Source organism: Pseudopipra pipra, chromosome 1 (genome assembly GCF_036250125.1).
Source record: "Pseudopipra pipra isolate bDixPip1 chromosome 1, bDixPip1.hap1, whole genome shotgun sequence".
Lineage (NCBI taxonomy): Eukaryota > Metazoa > Chordata > Aves > Passeriformes > Pipridae > Pseudopipra > Pseudopipra pipra.
This window is the reverse complement of record NC_087549.1, coordinates 44,364,807-44,386,139: the sequence shown is the minus strand read 5'-3', so window position 1 is coordinate 44,386,139 and position 21,333 is coordinate 44,364,807. Positions and strand designations below refer to the sequence as shown.

At 37.5% G+C, this 21,333-nt stretch overlaps 1 protein-coding gene across 1 annotated transcript; it reads right to left on the bottom strand.

The window, feature by feature from the left end:
* Positions 1–10,569: 10,569 nt before the first annotated feature.
* LOC135409553 (melanopsin-like) lies at positions 10,570–20,722 on the bottom strand. Its single transcript, XM_064645644.1, is given in 4 exon segments — positions 10,570–10,685; positions 10,688–10,918; positions 11,439–11,566; positions 20,529–20,722. Coding segments are annotated over 4 exon segments (669 nt in total).
* Positions 20,723–21,333: the final 611 nt, after the last annotated feature.

Sequence of the window (21,333 nt, the reverse complement as noted above, 5' to 3'; positions counted from 1 at the left end):
TAACTGATCTGTACATTTTCTCTTTTATTATCATTAACTCACAAAGGTCGCATATCAACTACGTACACCAAGGAGAACAGTTCATAAATGAATATGACTTTCACACTATGAGGTGGGTCAACTACCCCATTTCATAGCATCACTGTGACTGATTCAATTATCATAGAATCACAGAATGATTTGTGTTGGAATGAACCCTAAAGATCACCTAGTTTCAACCTCCCACCATGGCAGGGATACCATCCACTAGATCAGGTTACCTAGAGCCCAACCCTCGTGGCCTCAAGCACTTCCAGATTTGGGGCATCCCCATCTTCCCTGGGCAACAGTTTTACTGTCTCATCACCTTCTGAATAAAAAAATTCTTCCTAACATCTAATCTAAATCTCTCCTCTCTCAGTTTAAAAGCATTGTCCTATCACTGTCTGCCCATGTAAACAGTGGTGTAGAGATTTATGCTATACTTGATGGACAGATGTCAGTTCTGGCTGTCAATTTTCTCCTGTGAAGGTGATACACCTGAGATGGCAATTTCCTGTGCATCACTCCACAGTGAGACACAGGGAGGACAACAGGCATGCTGGACTACAGCCGAGCTGCCTCATAATTTCACCCTAGACTTAAGACCAGCACCTCTCATTAAAACAAAGAAGAGGCATATTGCCTAATTTTAGGCTCAGCCTATAATAGATTGCAGGTTTATAAAAGACTGCAGTAACAGCAAACTGAGCCTTTACAGAACACAAGGAAATCTGGCATAAAATTGTGTGGCTGGTCAAGGAACAATGTGATGATGTGACTTAGAAAAATATGTGGAGGACTCATATAAAACCGTAAAAAAATTAGTTGTTATGGAAACTCTTACAAAAGGCACTAATTCATTACGATTTGTAGCAAGTAAAAACAAAGGTTTAGAATCAAAAATCCTTTACTGTTAATAAGATTATTTTAATGAACTATAATGCTCTCTATTTAATGTCTTTATCATAGAAATAGAGAGAAAAACAGCTTCTGCTCTGCGAGTTCTCTTTTCATAATTGGACACATCCATGGAAATTTCTAACATCTTTTCTTATCAAAGGGATCTCAAGAGTCCTGTTGTTGCTCTGCAGTATGAATAAAAGGCTATGCCTACTTCCCACATCTTGAAAGCAAGCCAGATTTTTGTTTTAATTATTTGTATTTTCACTCATAGATCTCACTAACTAGAAGAATCCCTATGGTCCTTTTTATCATAGAGGGACGTAAGAAAAATACTACGACAGTACACATAGCATCCCCTGTAATCCCAGTACCTGTTTTGACTGGGACGTTTGACATAACTTATATAGTTTGCCAAGTATTGGAATATGTATTGAATAAGACAGGGTGAATTCAGCTGGTTGTCACATTTAAATAAATGATGGTTTATGTGACTGAACTACTGGTGAGAATATCCTGATGTAGTGGCACTCAGCCAGTCACCCAGGCTCAGAGAGGGAGCAGTACCTGGCTGTCAGCCTACCAGAAAGGGACATGTTACTTGTTTCAATGAAGTGGGAACTGTGTGCATGTTGAAATCTTTCACAGCTTCCTCTTAGGATTACAGTAAGTTTCTTTACTAAGAATGCACAACGCTTGGAAAAGATACAGACTTAAAAGTAAGTGAAAGATTTTTTCAAATCCTATATTTTGAAAACTAATTAAAAGGCATGAACCACTTAATCACTATGGTTTTTATTCAAAAAATTATTACAACAGAAATATGTGAATTTTTCTATTTCTAATTTTTAAATGTCTAATTTTTGGAGTTTCACATGTTTTCAATAGAAAATTACTCATTTCCACATGCAAAAGCATATATGCCATTGTGTACACACATTCTTAAATTCTTAGATTATCCATATATATCTTGTAATTGAATATGAAACATCCTCTAGAGTATTGTGGCATCCCATCCTTAAGGGGAAGAGAATACACAGAGATTCATAGGTGCCTGTAGTTGAAAACAAACAGGAAAGGTCAGAGGGTCCTCAAAAACTTAGAAAGTTTTAGTGACTTATAGACATGGCATGAAGATTGGTCCCATATCTTCTAAGTCCCATATCTAAGTACATGGTGGTGGATTTTGAATAAGGGGTAGTGTGAAAGAGAGACAGAGAGAGAGAATAAAGATAGGGAGGGAGATAGAGAGGATCACCATTCCTGTCTCCGTCATCGATCCAGCCGATGGAGTGTCCAGGATCCTGGGGGACACCACCCAGGCTTCACAGGGGTATCTTTTTATAGGAAAAACTATGGTGTTATCACTCATTTTCCTACTTAAACTATGCAGACATAAAGCTTTCTCTTGCATGATTCTACTTACCTAGCAGCAGCTCACAAACAAAAACTAAGTCCCGGAACCCTCCAAGCAATCCAGACATATTAGAAAAGGGTTGGAACAGAAATTGCCGTATTTTCAAGCTCCTCAGATTTATCCCCTTTTATCTGCTACCTTTTGCTTCCTAGACATTTAGGTTCCCTGTTTCCTGTGTCTGTACCCTAAAGTATCTAGGAATACAAGTCCTTTTGCATTGCAGTGATATTTTTCCCTCAAAAAGTAAATTTCATTTACTTTAAAATGCAAGGAAACAAGTATGTACCGTATACCCATGATGCTAGGTTACTCTAAGGATTCAAAACTGGATTGTATCACCAGTATTGCTAATAGCAAATGAAGATTCATATAGGTAAAAATTATGAATATTAAAATATTAGAAGTCACTGTTGATCGCTTTCTTACCTTGTTACAGCCAACCATGGAGCTATAACTACAAGCTTCTATCAGATGTCGTGTTTAGCTACCAGTGTAATAATTACATAGTGGGCTTGCTTTTTAATTATAAAATTTAGAAATACTGAGTTATCTAGATATCTGTCATGTAGTGTGTAATTTGAGCAATGGAAACAATGTAGATGATTTAGATCACTCAGTCCTCAGTATCTACCACTCAGCATATATGTCACTATTTTAGCACCTGCCTACAATTTCAGGCTTGACAGCTACTTGTGTGTCAATGAGCTGCAAATTCCACTAAATTACTAAATTAGTACAAGCTGCAGACCTTCAATCAGCCTGAAAAACTTTAAGTCTCCAAATGCAGTAGCTTCATTGTGACAGCCAACCTCTATGTACAAAAATTTCATCTACTGAAGAATTACATTGTCCAGAAATATGCACAATTTTGAGAATATGTTATGAGAGTTCTGTCATACATCTTCATTACACTCTACCCTCACTTTAATGACATCTCTTAGGACTGATAAATGTTTGGTATATCAGTGTATTCACTATAGTAAAGAAGATTTGGGAAAATCTTCCGTCTAAATAATAAACCCTTTTAAAAACATTCACTTTCAGCTGATTGTTTTATACCTGTATGAAGACTCTAACATTGTTGCTTAAGATTGGCAGCATATCAGAAAACTAAGCAATGTACAGAATACGTGGAACGGGGAGGGTTTGGTCGAGCGCAAGAAAGATACTTTTGAGTTACATCACAGAATTTTTGTAAAACCCTGTGTTCTTATGGGTCTTCTGAGAAATGCAGAACAATTGTAACCTGTAGGCACAGACGAGGCAAAACTGCACACTGTCAGAGACAGCCCATCCCACACACCTGAAGCCAATACTAGGAATAGCAGGGAAGCAGAGCTTCAGTGTATTCAGCATCTTTCATGTCTTGGTTTAAGTATCTCTACATACAACAGAGAACTTTGCTGGCATATGGATGTTTCTGGTAAAAAAATTATCAATAAAGAATAATTTAATAATACAGAAAGCTTACAATAGAAAGTTAAAAATAAATTTTCTGCTCCTTAAGAAATATATTGCAAAGAGATGTTGAATAAGAAGGCTTAAGCATAAGTGAATTAGAAGAATCATGCCTTTCTGACATTGTGTAATCTAAACTGAGAGGACTGCATGCTGTCCTTCCTGTGAATCATATAGGGTCCATCATTTGTGTCTTCTGTAGAACTTTTTGCTTATTTTGGCAGACAAATTAATTCCTGTCTGTAAAACAAAAAGAACATTTGCAGGAAGTGCTTAACTAGTCTCAATTTATTTATGTGATATGCTTATTGCAGCAGAGCCTTAAAGGATTCCAAATTCCCAGAGGCTGTAAAGGAGAATTGTGCTCTCAGAAAGTAATTAGACAAGGCTATGACAAAGCAAATAAAATGATAATTCTTCTTTCCTTTCACTTCTAAAGGAATTGTTATGGGTGAGACTTTTCTGCTGAGAATAGGAAGTTTTTCCTACAAATTATTTCTGACAGGGTAAGTGCAACTGTTTTCAAGTTCTGTAAGACTTAGGCCAAATGAATGCTTATAAGCAGCAAATTAATTCCAATTACTTTGTATGCCTCGAGGGACTATTACAACTTCTGGGAATTTTTTCTGCAAAATAATAAGCCAGTAAGACAATGCATTGCTGAAATGGAGGAAGAAGTATAAAAATTAGAAATGAGAAATTTATATCAGGGATTTTACTCCTCCTTTCATTCAAGAAAACACAGTATAGTAAAAAAAGTAAAAGCAGTAAAATACCATTATAGTACTATTGTTCAGAAGAAAAACACACCTGATTCATATTGATGTCTACTCCAAAACAATTCAATGGGCCACTTTCCAATCAGTTCTCTTAAGACCATGGAACAGACTTTTGGAAGCATTTTTTTAAAAAATCTGGCATTATTTTGTGCATTTATTCTTGTGTACATACTAAGATCTCACTGTATCTGCTCCACTTAGTGGTGCTGACTTGTATAAGGTGAAGGTAATTCTTCTTCAACGGTCTTGCTAAAACATGGTAAAATATTTTTAATGCTATCTAATTGCTGCTGCCCCAAATATTTTAGTAGCTACCTTTATTTTTTTTTTGAGTTCTACAATAATGCATAGCTTACAGAAGGTACACATAAAAAGGGCATTGCCTCTCATGTAGTCAGGCACTAACACAATCTGCCTGTAGATCTAAGTAGAAACAATGCTCTAGTGCAGCATAAGCATTTTTTTGAAATGTTTATGTCACCTATGTACCTTCAGTGCAATCCATTCTCCTTGCATCATGGACTACCTTGGCTGCCAAGTAGATGATCATTATAGGCATCTGAATGGATTAAATACTTAAACTCCACTTGTCCTGCCCTAGGGCCACCTAAAGTACATGGGTGAGGAAGATCCGAGTTCCCTCAGGAGAGGAATTCCAGTGGTAGATTTAGGGCCAAATTTCCCTGTGGGAGTCTACACCTCCAGAGTGCATCCAAAGCTGGTTTCTGCCCTTCCTTGCATTGTCAACACATTTTCTATATATCATGAGTTGCAAAAGCAAAGGTTTGTTCAGAGTCAGTATGCACAGGTACACACGCATCACACTCTGGGCAAAAGCCCTGAAAGCCCAAATGACAAGAGCCAGCCTGTATGCAGAGTTCCCAGCACCAACCCCTGTCTGCCAAAGTGCCAGAGGGAGCTTCTAAATTTCCCTGAGAATATCACCAGTGTATCTTAGGCCATGCCCAAACATCTATCATAGCTTTGTTTTCAGAAATCAAGGAGCACCCAGTGTAATTATGAAAGCTAGCAACAAAGCATTCTCACTAATTCTGATCACAGACAAGAGTAGGAGAACATAAACATAGCACTGGTGTTCCCATCACTTGATGCTTTTACCTCTGAAGCATAATGGAAGAGGTTTTTTTATCTGAACCATGCTCAAATAGGAATCTAAAAGCACTTGTTTTATGATCCACTATTCTAAATATTTCTGCTACTCAAAAATAAAAGTCAATCATAAATGCAATCATCTGTATTAAAGAGAAACTCAATTTCATATCCTGCCCAGATGAAATGTATGTGTTCTTCCCTAGCAATCCCTGACAGTAAGACATGTTCAAGATGTTCTCTGTCAGTCATCTCCTACACTTGACAAAAAGCTAATTGACTCCACCTCAAATCAATAAATATTATAAAGTTGATAGTGCAAGATTAGCATTAAGACTTTTTGTGTCTTCATGCAGATTCTTGCCCTTCACATGCACTTAGAAACTAATCCCTTTGAAATGCCTACAGCAAATCACAATGTTGCTTTGCTTTACAAAGAAAGCCTCTGTTTAAAGTTGACAAAATCAGAAAAGGGCATTAAATGGCTGTTTTTCTTCTTTTTCTTTAGGAGTAGTTTTACCCTTTATAAAGAATTATTGAGATTTAACATCTTGTATTCTAAATCGTGGGTCTTCTGTGAAGAGTAACCTTTATCCAGTTTGATTTCCTTTGTATTTCCCGTTATGCTCATGGATCTTCCCACCTGCAGGGAGCCACAGCTTTCAAAACTGCCTGCACCAGCGCATATATAATACTTCCAGTTTCAGAGCAGTGTGACATCCTCCATTAATGTTGATGCTAAAATTTCTATTAATTTAACAAAAAAAATGTAATGAGGATTAAAAAAAACCCAAGTGCAATGTCCATGCATTGTAGGAACAAAATTTGAGACCAATTAACCTCCATGGTGTCCAAGTATGTGTTGTTTCTCTGGAAATCATCGCATTCCAAAGATTAACAAAATCAGTTCCTTCAATAAAAAATATTGGAAAATAGATGTGAATTATTCAAATTTTTCCTTTTCAGCCAAATGGATCTTCAGCGTTTTAAATCAAGTACTTCAGAGGTATCTCAGATTACAGACAGAAAGAAATATAAGATAAATACCAGGAGTTTTGTTCAAGGTCATACTCATCAGAACAAAAACTGAACACAATCCCCTAGACCAAAGCCCTCATGATTTAAATTGAATGTACTGCAGAAAATTCAGAGATGGTATTTGGACAAATATATGACGAGACATCTTGCAATGCCTAGGGAGAACTAAGTTGTGTTTCTGAAATAGCTTAATCCCAAGGAACTCCTGGAGAAGAGGTATTTTTTTACATCTCTGCTTGCATTCATAATATTTATCTGTCTTATCGATATGCTCAGAGCATGTTTTCTCCAGAAACTGTCAAACCCATGCACCAGTGAAGTGATCACATGAGAGTAATTGTGTCCTCTGTATATATTACAATTGATTTTTATGGCACTGTATAATAATAAAAGCAATATCATCAGTTATCCAACCTTGCAAATTCACAATCACTAATAGCACTAACAGCACTACACAGCTCCCATTACATTTTTTAAAAGTCTTGTAATTGTCATTCTAAAACAGCACAGAAAAAAAAATATTACAGACATCTTTTAACATGGGAAGTAGATTATGATATTATCTGTATTTTATTGTTCTTTTTAAGTAAAAATATTCAATTGCTAATAAACAAATAGACTAAAGGGGGCTTAAATTGAGTTTTACGGTGTGCTTATGTTAATACGTTTTAGGAAAGTGATAGCCACTTAGTGTGTAGGTCAAAACAGGTTAAAGAAAACTGCAGGAACTTGGGAAATCTTTATGTTCATAGAGGAACCTATAGAATTTTCTTGGAGCCTCAAAGCATAGGCAGCCACCAAGCAAGAGCTTCTATAATCACATTTCTGGGCTTAGTCAAAATAGTCCCATTTTAGATGCCCAATTAATTTTCTGGATTTAGCTTTTCATGACTCATATAATGTCCCAGCACTTCAGCCAAAGCTGGATCGAACTGTAGAGGGCAGGTCAAACTTGATCAGGACTCCTACATTACAGTGAATTGCTGTCAGAGGCAGAATGAAAAATGCCAGAGGAAGGATGGGCTATAAATTGTCTCTGATTTGTTGGGTACTACAAGATAGGCTGTGTTGCAGCTGAAATCCAGCAGGAAGAACTACAGTTCAACAAATAATAATGCCAAGTTGTCCTGGTTTCTACTGGTTTTGAGTTAATTTTCTTCTTAGTAGCTGGTACAGTGCTGTGGTTTGAATTTAGTTGGACAATAATGGTGATAACACACTGATGTTTCAGTTGTTGCTAAGCAGTGCTTGCTCTGAGTCAAGGACTTTTCAGTTTCACGGGCTCTGCCAGAGAGCAGGTGCGCAAAAAGCCAGGAGAGAGCAAGAAGCCAACCAACCATCTGACATAAAGCAGCCGAAGGAATATTCCACACTGTAGAATATCATGCCCAGTGTATAAACTGGGGGAGCTGGTCGGGAGTCACCAATCAATGCTCAGGGATGGGCTGGGCATTGGTCAGTGGGTGGTGATTATTGTTGAACATCACTTGTTTCTCTTGGGTTATGCTCCTCTTTCTCTCTCCCCTTTTCAATACAGTTAGTAGTAGTAGTAGACGATTATGACTATTATTACTATTCTTATTGTTGTTGTTATATTTTATTTTGTTTCAATTATTAAACTCAAGTCACAGAATTTACTTTCATGTTTTCACTGAGGGAGTGGCTGCATAGTGCTTGATTACCCACTGGAGTTAAATCACAACAGAAGCGCACCACAAAGTTAACATATTTGGGTTGAATTGTTTTAGGAAAGTTACTCTCTTTTCTCCTTTCTGCTTTTATGATTTATGACTTGACTTATACCATCCTCTTAGCAAGTGTCTTCAAAGGATTATCATGTATAATTACCTGTTATTTGTATAATTATTATTATTGCAGGGGGAGAGTCTCTACAGATGATAAGCGGTTTCAAAGTAACTCAAAGAGTTTACAGTTTAACAGTGAAGAACACAACAATTTTGAAGGGAAAAAAAATGGAATAAAAGAAAAAATACTTGTCACTACATATTAAGCGGTTTCCCTAACGTCCCAGCAGCTCAACCAATATCAGCCTGTGTGATATACCAGTGTGACTTCCTGTGTTAACATCACAAAGGAAGTTTGAAAGAGATATGGTTTTCATTTTGCCATTTTTTTGTTAGAAATAACTCACAAGAATGATAAGTAACATTGAACATACATGTGCTTTTCTGAGTGCTATGAGCATACAGCATAACCAGAGTCTTAGTCTTGCTGAACAGGGGTATAGAAGCAAGCTGGGACAAGCTATGAAGAGTTTTGGAAGTTAATTAAAGAGTTAAAGTATAGTATCCAGTAGTCAAGTGAAAGACTTAAGTAACAAAATTCTACTGAATATCCAGGAGTGGGCAGGAATATGCTTTAGAGCTTCAGTTAGAAAGTGTTTCATCTAAGAGTTATTGCAGAGAAGGAGTGGGTAAAATGTGGACATAACTCTTAAGTTCTTAAACTGCTTGGAATGAGGAAGATATTTGGTTTACAAGATCATATGGTAAGCAGGAGGATGGTGTTTCCCATGGTGGTCAAAACCAAGATACTCAAAGGGAGAGACAGGGCAGATTATGATGTCTAGTGTAGCTACACTGCACTTGGCAATCTAAAGAGAAGTGTCAGAGGGAGACCAAGTTTGTTAGCACAAAAAAGAGACAGCAAATCTATACAGAAGCAGATCTGCGAGATATCCAACTGTATTAGCAAATGAGAGTGTCCATATTCCTAAACAGAGAGAGAAGATAAGGACCAAAGATGAACCTAAGTGGAAATCTGAAAGGTGGTGAGGAAGATATTTAGGACACACCAAACTAGAAAAATGAGAGAAGGATTCACTGAAATTGAGAAAAAAAACCAACCAACAAACCAAAGACTTTCTCAGTGGAGATAGTTAAGAGAGTCAAGAGGTAACACCCATATCTTTCAAGAGGTACATTATCTAAAGGGTGAAGCACACCTAATTTCAGCTGCAAAGTTCCTCTTCTTTTTTTTTTGGTATATTAAAAAAATAAATGCTGATCTTCTCCTTGAAAGGACATGGTTTTGCAGCAGGAAACAATTTCCACAACAAATACTGCAACCACGGGTTTAATTTGAGTGTATAAGCTAGTGAAAACCAAACCTTCAGAGGTTTTGGTTCAAAAAGAATTTACAGAGATACATTTTTAGTGACTTTTGTCCTTTATTCACCTGTACACTACAGGAATTTGATCTCTACTATACTATATAAAATCTTTAATGATATAAAGCTTAGACATGGATCTTCTTGGATGTCTGTAACTGGGCAAATAGAATTCACTCATTCAAAACCAGATTGGCTTTCATAAGCAATGGTTCAAATGCATGAGACCCAAAATCAATTCCGCACAGTGCTCCAATTTTTAACCTTCCTTTTGATTAAAAGTTTGTATTCTTAATTTTCATAAGTAATGAAGCTCTGTGAGCTTAATATCACCCTCCAGAAACAACAGAGCTATTATTTGTATGTTTAGAAACTCATTGCCATATGAAGAATCTACATAATCACAGAATATGCCAAGTTGGAAGGGACCCATAAGGATCATTGAGTCCAACCCCTGACCCTGCACAGGACCATCCCCAAGAGTCACACCATGTGCTTGAGAGTACTGCCCAAACACTTCTTGAACTCTGTCAGGCTTGTTGCTGTGACCACTTCCCCGGGGAGCCTGTTCAAGTGCCTAAGCAGGACAACACTTTTGTCTGAAATGAAAATGCAGTAAGGATCAATTTTTTTTTTCAATCTCTATTCCCTTCTTAAGAACTTTCTTGGTCCTTAAATGGTGCTGCCCAGCTGTGCCAAAAAGGTCTTGCCAAAAACTAACTTTCAAATACCTTGACAGTAATGGTTTGTGCATTGCTCATCCTGGTGGGACCTGAGACGTACTGTTCCACTGCTTTCCTGGATTCTTTCACAGCTACCAGAATAAGGGAATGGAAGTGACAATTACTCCACAAGGGAGAACAAAACAAAAAGCAAAGAGGACTATGGTGTAAGAAGTGGCCTTGGCATTTGTGTTGGTGGAATGCCAGTCAATGCAGTAGGCTGTGCCACAGGGCTCCACTTCATATTCTCCACGGTGAGCCAGGGGAGAACATGCAAAAACTGCTGCATGAGTCCAAGCACAGGCTATCAAGATTTGACCATGTTCCTTCTTGAACCTGTTCCCTGGAGGACACAAAGCAATCAGCGAAGATTAGCACGGCTGACATGTTTGAATGCAGTTTCCCGTATGCGGGCAGCTGAGCTGGGTAAGTAAGAGGGATAACTTTAATAGGCATTCAAAATATTACAACACATTGAAGGTTTGTAAGAATAGAGCATGGTTTGCAACAATTTGGAAAAAAAATTAGGTAGCTGAATACTCTGATGCATCTAGGAAACTTAGCACAACATAAATCTCTATGAAAAAATCTCTATCAAAATGTACCAATAAACTCTGAAAGAAAAATTATTTTATTCAAGCTAGCCTTGCTTTTATATCAGAACTCCTATTCCAATGTTTGCCAATTATAACCTTGAGTTAAAAGACCTTACAAGTAGTTATCAATGATCACAGAAACAAGAATTGTTTGACTTGGTGCAAAAGATCTCTTCTATAAAAATGCTCTCTAGGATATGCAGCCCAAAAGTGGTGGTCTATGTTCATACGAAAATTGAGAAACCTAAGACAGAAACATAAGCTTACCATAAGCTGGAAAACTAATTTTGAGGCAGCATAACATGCTCAGTAATGTCAGTGTTGAGAGACTGCAGATCCCAAACAGCACCCCACAAAATGCATAGAACAAGCAAATCTGTTTTCCATATAGCCACCTGGCAAGTAACCAAGAAAATTAATTCTTAGCCTTCTTTCTTAAATGTAGTACTAAATTGTAGAAATACAGCTAGAGGTGTAGTCTTAAAAATTCAATAAAACTGTATAATTAAATTATGTGTTGGTCAATTTACAACTACAAAAGACTTTCTCATTTGAAAAGCATACATACAGTAAAGTAACTATGTTCTGCTTTATTTTTATGATTCACTTTTAAGCCATTTTCATAAAACAAAGCAGTATAATGATAATCATAATCATTCTGAAAAGAAAAATCAAAATCCTTGAGAGTAGTAGGCCTAGGTCATAAATTAATATTGCTTATTATTATTTCTGCTACTTTAATACATGTTTTTAAAACTAGTTTTAATCAAAATGGACACATTCACTTGTAAAGGTTCTCCAGAGGAGCAAAAGTATCATCTGAATGACTATACTTCCTCCCTTTCTTTCCATACACCTGCATGATTTGCAGTAGCAGTTATCATAAGCCCCATGCCACATTCTGAAAGCATCAGCTCCTTTAGTCAAAATATTTAGCAGTATTTCGATACAGAAAGCAACATGGGAAAAGGAAAAAAAGGAAAGGGGAGTTGAAAAACAAATGAAGCATTTTACCATCACTTGACTAGTACTACTCACAATGGATAAATGCAGCAAGAAGTGAATATTTGGAATAAAATCTCAGCCCTGCAGAAATCAAACGGGTAGTAACCTCAAATAGACACAAACAATAATTAACACCAGCAGTCCATTAAGCAATACACCTGCTAGAGCCACACCCAGATAAGTAAATGCTCTCACACACAGGGTTTAACACATCACAGAATTTAAAGGCAACCACCTCAGGTGGAGCTGTCTTCTACTATAGTCAGAAAGAAATAAATGTAGAAAAGACTAATCCTTATGTTTGTTTTTTCTCCCCTCACAGATGCTGTTGCTGTATTGTCTTAACTGGTATTAGAGAGATTATCTGGAACTGTTCTTGGCAAATGGAAATTACCACAAACATAAGATGATGGAAGCTCAGCAAAATCCTCCAGTTACATTCACAGACCTTTGTCTCAGATAACTGTAAATACATTTGCACTGGTGGTAATTTCTCGCTTCCTCTTTACTTCCATCGAGTTTCTGGTTGCAAAGGTCAAGCTCCTGTCTCCTGCTTAAACACTATGAACAGCAACAGGCTCTTGCTCCATCGAGAGCAGCTCATAATGAAGTAGCAGCACAGCTTTACACGTTTGACTTGAGAGAAATGGGAAATGTGAAAGAAAAGGCACCTGGAGAAATTAACTCACCTTAAGAAGCAGCTAAAGCTCCCAGTTCACATACCACTTAAATCCATCGCATTTTAGCTCGATGATGTATATCCACATTAAATAGCATTTATCTAATTGATCTAAGCATTTCTTTCTTTCAGTGTAATAGACAGAGTATCTAAATTTAGTTTGTCCATCTTCCCTACAGCTTCCTATAACCTGCTTATTCTCTCTGTGGTCTGTCACTTTTTTCTAACTAAACAGCAAGACTTCACATCAAAATCCTCAGCTCTCCCACTTTTCTGGTGGCCAGTGCTGCAGCGTGTGACTGTCCTCAAGAGTCTAACAAAGACAGTGACAGGACATTCACCTGCTTTTGCCCTGAGGCAAGGTATCCACAAGGAAAGGCTGAGCTCGTTTCAGATGCTAGTACTCTGTTTTCAGTGCTCTCTCCTATCAAAACCAAACTTTCATATTTGCTAAAGAAAAGGCATTCTACTCTAGAACATGCAGTTCTTCAGCTCATCATGAGTACTGAAAAGCCACTTGAGTTTCTGGTTTTCTAAAGCTGTCTGCTTACTTGTCAGAGATCGACTTTCTTGGGTTTTATCCTTGTCCTTGGAATGAATTTTGGGGAATTAAATTCCCATGCTGAGAAAAGAATTTTATTCCAAGTGCCCAGTACTGGCTGGACTCACAGTGGAGCATTTAAGCCACAAATTCCATGCTTCAAGGGTCGTTCAGACATGACAAAAACAGGCTGATATTCTTAGTATATGCAATGTCCCTCATCCAAAAACCATCCAACCCTACTCTTAATTTGTCTGTGATAAGAGTGGCCCCCTCTTTTTTGAGAACCTAAAAAGCTCTCACTCAGACACACCAAGATGCTGGGGTTTTGCACCACTGACAATGTAGGTCTTGCTTGTCTCATCTACTTTATCCCTGTTCCAGTAATACCATAGTTTTCCCCTGCCACTGTAAATGAAAATCACTTCAAGGTTGTCATATCTTATTTCATTCCTTCTGTAATAGTAACTATAGTCCCTAGAGGCCACTTTACTCATCTCCTCTCTGACATATTTCCAGCACCAGAATTTATCTAAAGACAGCATAAGAATAACTGCTTTAGCCTTCTGTGTGTTATCAAAATAAGAAAATAAAAACAGATATAGGAAGTGTAAAGATCAAGCAAAAATGCCCCCATCTTTGTTAATTAAAAAGGGGGGGGGAAAAGCCTCCATTAAACAACATTTTGAGAATCACCTGAGTGTCAGTTGCAATCGTTCTTATTCGCAGTTTTGGGAAATCCACATTTTTCTGAGCATTGTAAATATTTTTTCCTATTCTTTTACAGTAAATTTTTACCTAATAATTTACTTTTGTCTTCAAAGAGGAACTGGAATAGACAAGAACTGCATACTGATATTTCAAAACCACTCAACATTCTAGCATGCTGTGCTGGCCAACAACAACAGGTTTCACTGGATTTTTTTTTTCTGGGCTGATGAACTACATAATGATATTTTTGAAAAATACTTCACCAGTGTTTACCTGTACAACACTTCCTTCCCTCAACAGCAAGAGAAACTCACCAACACACAAGAAATGCATTTAAATATAAATTTTGAAAAATCAAATTAAAAAAATTTAATTCTTAAACTTTTGAGAGTGTATTAATTACCATAAACCAGGTAACAACTCAGGCCTGAGCATCTAAACTGAAGGTATAAGTTTTAATAAATAAAAGTCACACTCTTAATAAACTATCATTATTGTGAACATATGTCATAAATCTCTCATTTTCTAATTTCAGATAGACTTCTATTGATTTCAGTTCTTCCATCCTCCCCACACAACATTTACCCGAAGTATTTCATGTTTTGCTCTTTCCCTACACTGTATTTATTAGCTTAAAATCTTCAGTAGAAAATAGCCTAAAAGGAAAAGCATGCAGCTGATGGAGCAGCGGGGTAGGATGAGGTAAAATAAGTAAATGAACACAGTCTAATAATTCAACATTTATTGTAAAGTATTTTTGATACTAGTACTTATTATTTCATTTCAAATCAGATTAGTGACATCAACATATGACAAAGACGGACCAGAAGAAGAAAAATTTCCAAATGTAGTTTCAGTAATTGTTACATTTTTATACCAAAGAAGCATTCTATTTAGTTCTATGCACAGCTTTTTTGAAATGAGTTCTGCACTCTTTTTAATCACCTCTCTCCATTAAATGACATAAGGACAAACTACTATACCCTGGATTAAAAAAAATCTCTGAAATCTTCCCTTTCTTAGAAAAGGTTTACTCCTCAGTAACTCTGACAAAAAAAAATTAAGTCAACAGAAATTACACACAGCAACTTTGATGATTGCACAGTGCATGAAAGATTCCCGAAATAAGAGCACATAGAGGCCTTTACCAAACAAACATGGGATTTGTTTGGGGGTTTCTTTGCCATGGCCATGTTTGTGAAGACTTTGGAAATCTTAATACTAATTACTGGAAAAATGTATTAGACCACAATGAGTTGTTCACATAAGTGAATAGATACTTCTGTATATAGATTTCTACTCTCTCATTTTATTCCCTTCCATTGTCATTTCAGCACACAGTCATAAAGTGAGCTGACTCATCCATGCATGCATGGATGCACTGAGGTCCTACCATTGTTCAGCCTCATGGAAAATTCTCTTGGAAATTAATTTTTTCACTCTGGTTATGGAAAGCCATATTTTTGGAACACAGGACTAAAATTGTACTCATCTCTAACATCGTGTCACTCCACCTTCATAAATAACAATTACTGGAAGGACTAATTAGAAATTGACTTCTAATTAGCATTTTATCACCTGTGTAGAAGCTTACTCATGAATGTACAAAGACAAGAAAAAAACAAGGATAAAATTCAAAAGTTCTGATATTACAAATCAATAAATTAACTTGAATTACTCTTTTTTCTTAATACGTTGAGTGCTGGATAATATACCTCTCTTTATCCTGCCAACCACATTGAAAGCATCCACGTGAATCAAATACATGATGTTGAGAAAAGTTGTACAAAGGGAATGACAATCTATGTACTTCTGAGCGAAGTGTAACAGGAGAAATCCACTATCCTCAGTGCAGCAGAACTGTTCTGTTTACATCACACTACAGAAAGGGAGAATAGCATGCAAAAGAAGACAATTCTTAAGTAGATCTCTTGAATTTGATAAAAAAGAACAGAATAGAATGGGAGGGGGGAGGAGAAGATAAATCTGTTGTGTACTTTGTTACGACCAGAATAATTAATTCTACATTTCCACTCCCAAAATCAAGATGAAAATCTTCCCACAAACTTCTCTATACTAAGAAGTTATCCCAGATCTAGAAACTTCTTAAGACACCTCTCATAGAGGCCACAGGAGGTCACACAACATGATCACTATCTGATACAATCTACTGGACCTCACAAAATTGAAGCAATCATCCAGGGTTGACCTAAAGCATAAGGTCCAGCACAACTCTTAGAAAGTCACTCAGAGGGTTAGTTGAGGAAGGAGAAAATGATGCTTTGATTTTGCCATTTGTGTAGCCCTGATTTCCAATCACACCAACTCCCACATCATCACAAAAAAAGTACAAATAAGTCACCTTTGCTCCTCCCTCGCTGCTGTCTGACACAGATGAACTATTGAAGACATATTTTATCGTTCGTGCAGCGTCTGTCGCTTTATGTACTATAAAATCCTTGTCGCACTGGTGCTGCTCCTGAACCAGGCATGAATTTGGAAAAAGTTCTACTTGTTTTTTATTCTTTTTATAAAAACCAGAACCTCTCTGAAGTCACTGGTGTTAGTCAACTGTGTGTTAGTACCTCACACACTGATCAAATTGCCATCCTGTCTCAGCAGTGACAAATAAACACTGTGCAGAGCTCAGAGAACAGGCAGAACAGGTGCCTACAGCCCCATCAAACAAGCTCTTCTCTGAACAGCAAGAGGTTGTTTTTTGGGGTTGGTTTGGTTTTGTTTTGTTTTAAACCCCTGTCTAAATGAGAAATTAACTCACAGACCTTGTTGGACTATTTTTTTTCTTTCTGTATCCATTATGTCTCAGGAGGTACTCTGTGAGTACTGGTGAGGCAAAACTAACTTCACAGACTTGTTCTTTACCCAAGTAAACTAAAAAGGGCATGCCAACATCCAAATTACCCCATTCACCATCAGTGCACACACTGCAGCCTAGCTGCCTCTGCATACTGCTGTTCTGCCAGGGCTGAGGAAGCTCTTGAAGTGTTGGAGATGGGGAGCACCACAAGAAAACCTAACCCCTCTCAACAGGGATCTGGTACAGCCTTGGTACAATCATGAAAGGCATCATTTGAAGACAGCTCAGTGGTCCACAACCTTAAACTAGCAAATCAGAAATGATGGTTCCCTCTAGAAGCTTCATTTTCTAGCATTTTGCCCGCAGAAAGTAATGGTAAACATAAAATAGTGAGAAATGGGGAAGAGGCTGGAAGTGCAGTTACAAGCAAATTCTTTCTTCTTGTAGGCATTTTTCTATACTTTTGATCTTCACCGTGCTTTTCTCATTCTGCTGTGTAGTTTTGAGGATGCAGAGACCGCAACAACAAATAGTGACAATATATTGTGGAACTGCACAGTGAAATAAATAATAATCTATTTCATTTTTTGTTGTTGATGCTGCTAAACACTGAACACATGTTAAAGAAAACTGACCATCAAGACTGCAAAATTTCTTTCTTGAGCTATAATAGCTAGCTAGGGAGCTTTCAATGAGCTTGTTTAATTATTTACTCCTAACTTCACACTCAAATTTCTCTTCTAGTTTACCAACGAGTCTGTCAGTACCATGACAACCAACAACATCTCTTTATAGCCAGTTTGATTCTTACTATTTTCAAATGAAAAGGTTTGTCTTGTCTTCTTCTCTCACCATCCCCACCCACAATTAACTTATTTGTGAAGGGTGTGGAAATATCCTGTCCTTTTTGTTAACCAATCAAACTTCCACTCCCATGAAACCATCTTGTACTTCACTGGCTAGCTCAGGAGCAGTTTTTTATTAGAAATGTCTGTCACAGTCTAGGGTCACATCTACCTCCTTCATATCACCATTGCATCCTCTTCCACAGAGAGAAGGATATAAATTTAATCACAAAAAGTGAGGTCTCACCTGCCACCCATGCACTGCTATCACCAGGCTGGCAGCAATACCTGACACAGCTTTCTTCTTTCTTTACATCAAACTGCAGGCTGATTTTAGACAGTTAAAACTTCCCAAGGCCACTGTCCATAACAACATGGTGCTCTAAACCCAACTCAAAAACTTACAGCAAACACTCATTAGTTCAAACCCAGCTAAGACTCTTTTAAACCATCTTTTCCTGTTCTGCTAAGTAATTTTTCACCATAGAGCTTCTAATTTTTCCTCATTTCTTTGGAGCTTTTAGCTGATTTTCTTCGAAAAGGTGTTCTTCGTACAAGCTTTCACATCAGTCATTGTTGACCAGGAAAGATCCTTCCCCATCTGTAGCTGAGTCACAACTGCTCTCACACCAAGTCCATCAGCCCCTCAAATGACTTTGCTTTACACCAAAGACTTAAGGCATTCAATTTCTTCCCTCAAGCTTGCTACTTAAATTTTCAAAGTTTTCTGTTGTCTCATTTACTTTGTCCAGCTTCTTAAAAGGACAGGTACAATCCTTTCATCTAACTGCATCATTTCAGCATTTTTCATTGTCCTCTACTGTTTCTCTTAGCTATCCTTACTCTACCGTCTTGCCCCCCTGAAATATTTTGCATTTTTTTTCCCATTGGCACCTTTTTGTACTCTAAAGCCAAGTGTGAAGATTATACACCTCTTCAGCCTTTTTCCTCATATTCATTTGTAAATATTTTTATTGGCTGTAGTACCTTGACATAGAACTTACATCAAGTCACAGGAGAAAACTATAAAAAACTCCTTCCATGACCTTCCTCCAGGGCAGCGGTAACAGAGCTCCCAAATCTTCATGGCATCAGGCTTAGTCATTTGCTGCCTGAAGACTCCTCACTATAAGGAATCTAATTCTCTGTGGCTTAAGGAAACATTTCTTACGCCTCATATGATGTTTTTGTAAGCCCTGAGTTCTTGCAGGATGCTTGGAAAGCTGCTTTAAGGTTTTTATCATAAGCAGGAGTTTCTGGAGCTCTAACAGGCTTTTGAGACTTCAGTGATTCTAGGTATGGTGCCATAGAGAAACATACTAAAGGAACCTGACACAGACCTACATTAAACCATTTTTGGCAAAATTAATGCCACATGGATTAGATCTCTTTCCAGGTATTTTCATATAGTGCTCTCAGGCACATGGTGTGATTCTTCGGGCTGTCCTGTGCAGGGTCAGGAGTTGGACTTTGGTGATCCTTGTGGGTCCTTTCCAATTCAGAATATTCTGCGATTCTATGAGATCTATTCCTTGAAGAATTACTTCTTCGGTTTTGGGGGAAGAAGAGGATGGTGAAGCAAAAAGGGAATAGTTTAACTTTGAGTTTTGTCTCCTCAACAGATGTAGCCACTTCAGCTAATTCTCCTTTACAAAGCGGTTTCCTTCCATATTCTGTCTTGCAGGCTGGTTTCTCTCCCAGCATGAGTAATTTGCAATTCCCTAACCTAAAGGAAAAATACATCCTTGAGGCATCCTAAACCTGGCTGAGGCCATGTGCACCCCATGTGTGGCAGTCAAAGGCTTTGAAATCCTCTGGTGGTGGTTACACACTTTGAACTGACTCCCTGTCTATGATCTTAGAGATCTGGAAAAGCCTGCCCAAATGTGCAAGTGGTTGTACACAATTGCCACATTTCCCTCTCTCACACAACAAATCTTGCTTCTCTTTGTAGGAAAAAGTTAGTATACATCACTCTGAAAAGTGACATTATCCTTTCACCTGAAGGAAAAGCCAAAGTAGACACAATTGCCAGCATTCACACTTTCCTGGTCCTTGTCTTTTTCAGATGATTTAAAATCACCATTGCTATTTAAACATAAAATTTAGTGTACAATCCAATGCTTTGCTTTGAGAAATGCAAAATATATATATTCCTTACAGACTTTGTAATATTAATTATCATCATATTTCTACTTTGCAAGCCATTAATTTATCACAGACCCAGCACTGTTAACTACCCAGGAGTTGTGTGTCTGGCATTTTCATGAAATTGAGTGCAACTTTGGCCTCATACTTGTCAGTCCAGGTGTATTTATAAACTTGTCTTTCCCTTTTTAATTAAGATTTTTTAGCTTTTTCTGTAGGAAGATATCCACACACAAAGCCATTGCTTATCTCTCATGAGTGCTTGACTATTGGCTTTTAAAATCCACGAGAGCAAAGATCCTTTTATTCACTGGTGGTGTAGATTCCCTTCTAGATGAAATAAGCCAACACAAAATCTTACAACCAAATCTGATTACTTTTTAGTCTACTTATGTTTATGAAATAGGAGTGCACTCCACTATTTTTAAAAGGTGGGAAGTGAAAGACATGCAGGTTCTATAGCCTCATGATGTCTTAATCATTAACCTCCAGGTGGTTTACGTGCTTTACTAACTTAGAGGTTGTGGGACAGCACCTACCCAAAGGATACCTCTGGTGAAATTGGAATTAAATTCAGATCCCACTCTAGAATTTTATCCATACGCTCAACTTGACCATTTTCTCTGTGGCAGCTGCTTTCACCAGCTCTAGTTCCTCATCTAAGTAATCAAAACGATCCCTAATTTCTCTCTCTTCTAATAAACCTTGACTTTTCTTATCTTTACCTCCTGTGGACAATTCTGTTGACACTAGACTAGTTTTTGCTTGCACCCTTGGGCAATTTCCTAGAGATTCAGACTTCATTCTTCGAATACATCTGTTCTTAGTATGTACACCTTTGCCTGTCACCATACTCTTCCTACTAAATAAGAATCCTGTCAGCACAAGTCCAGCATTGTGCTTTATTTACTGCATGTTCTGGGTCCAAAGCAAAAAGATACTGCAAAAAAAAAAAAAAATCATCTTATTATTAGAAGAATAATTTATTCTAATTAGGATCCAGTGTATTCTCCTTTTATGTCTTTCCAGGACTTTGGCAACTGGCTGAAATTTCCACAGAAGGATTCAACAAAAATAACAATTCCAGGCAAAGTAACAATATGTACCTGAAACATCCTCTTCCCTCCCTGGAAGTAACACTTTCAAAGAAACTGAGTTTCTTATGAAACTGTATAACCTTATTGTCCCTTTTGACCAGAACAATTAGTAGTCTTGAGAATTTGAATTGATTTGCACTGGTGATTAAAGTGAAGCAATACTTTGATGGGATACAAAGAGGGAATACCAGGAACCCTGAATGTCACTGCCTTCCCTGGTTGTTAATCTGCCCCTTTACATTTTGAAGTTCTGCCCCAAATCTTCCTGCCTCAGATTTCTGTCTGGGCCACAATACAAATACTTCTCCTTCAGTAATT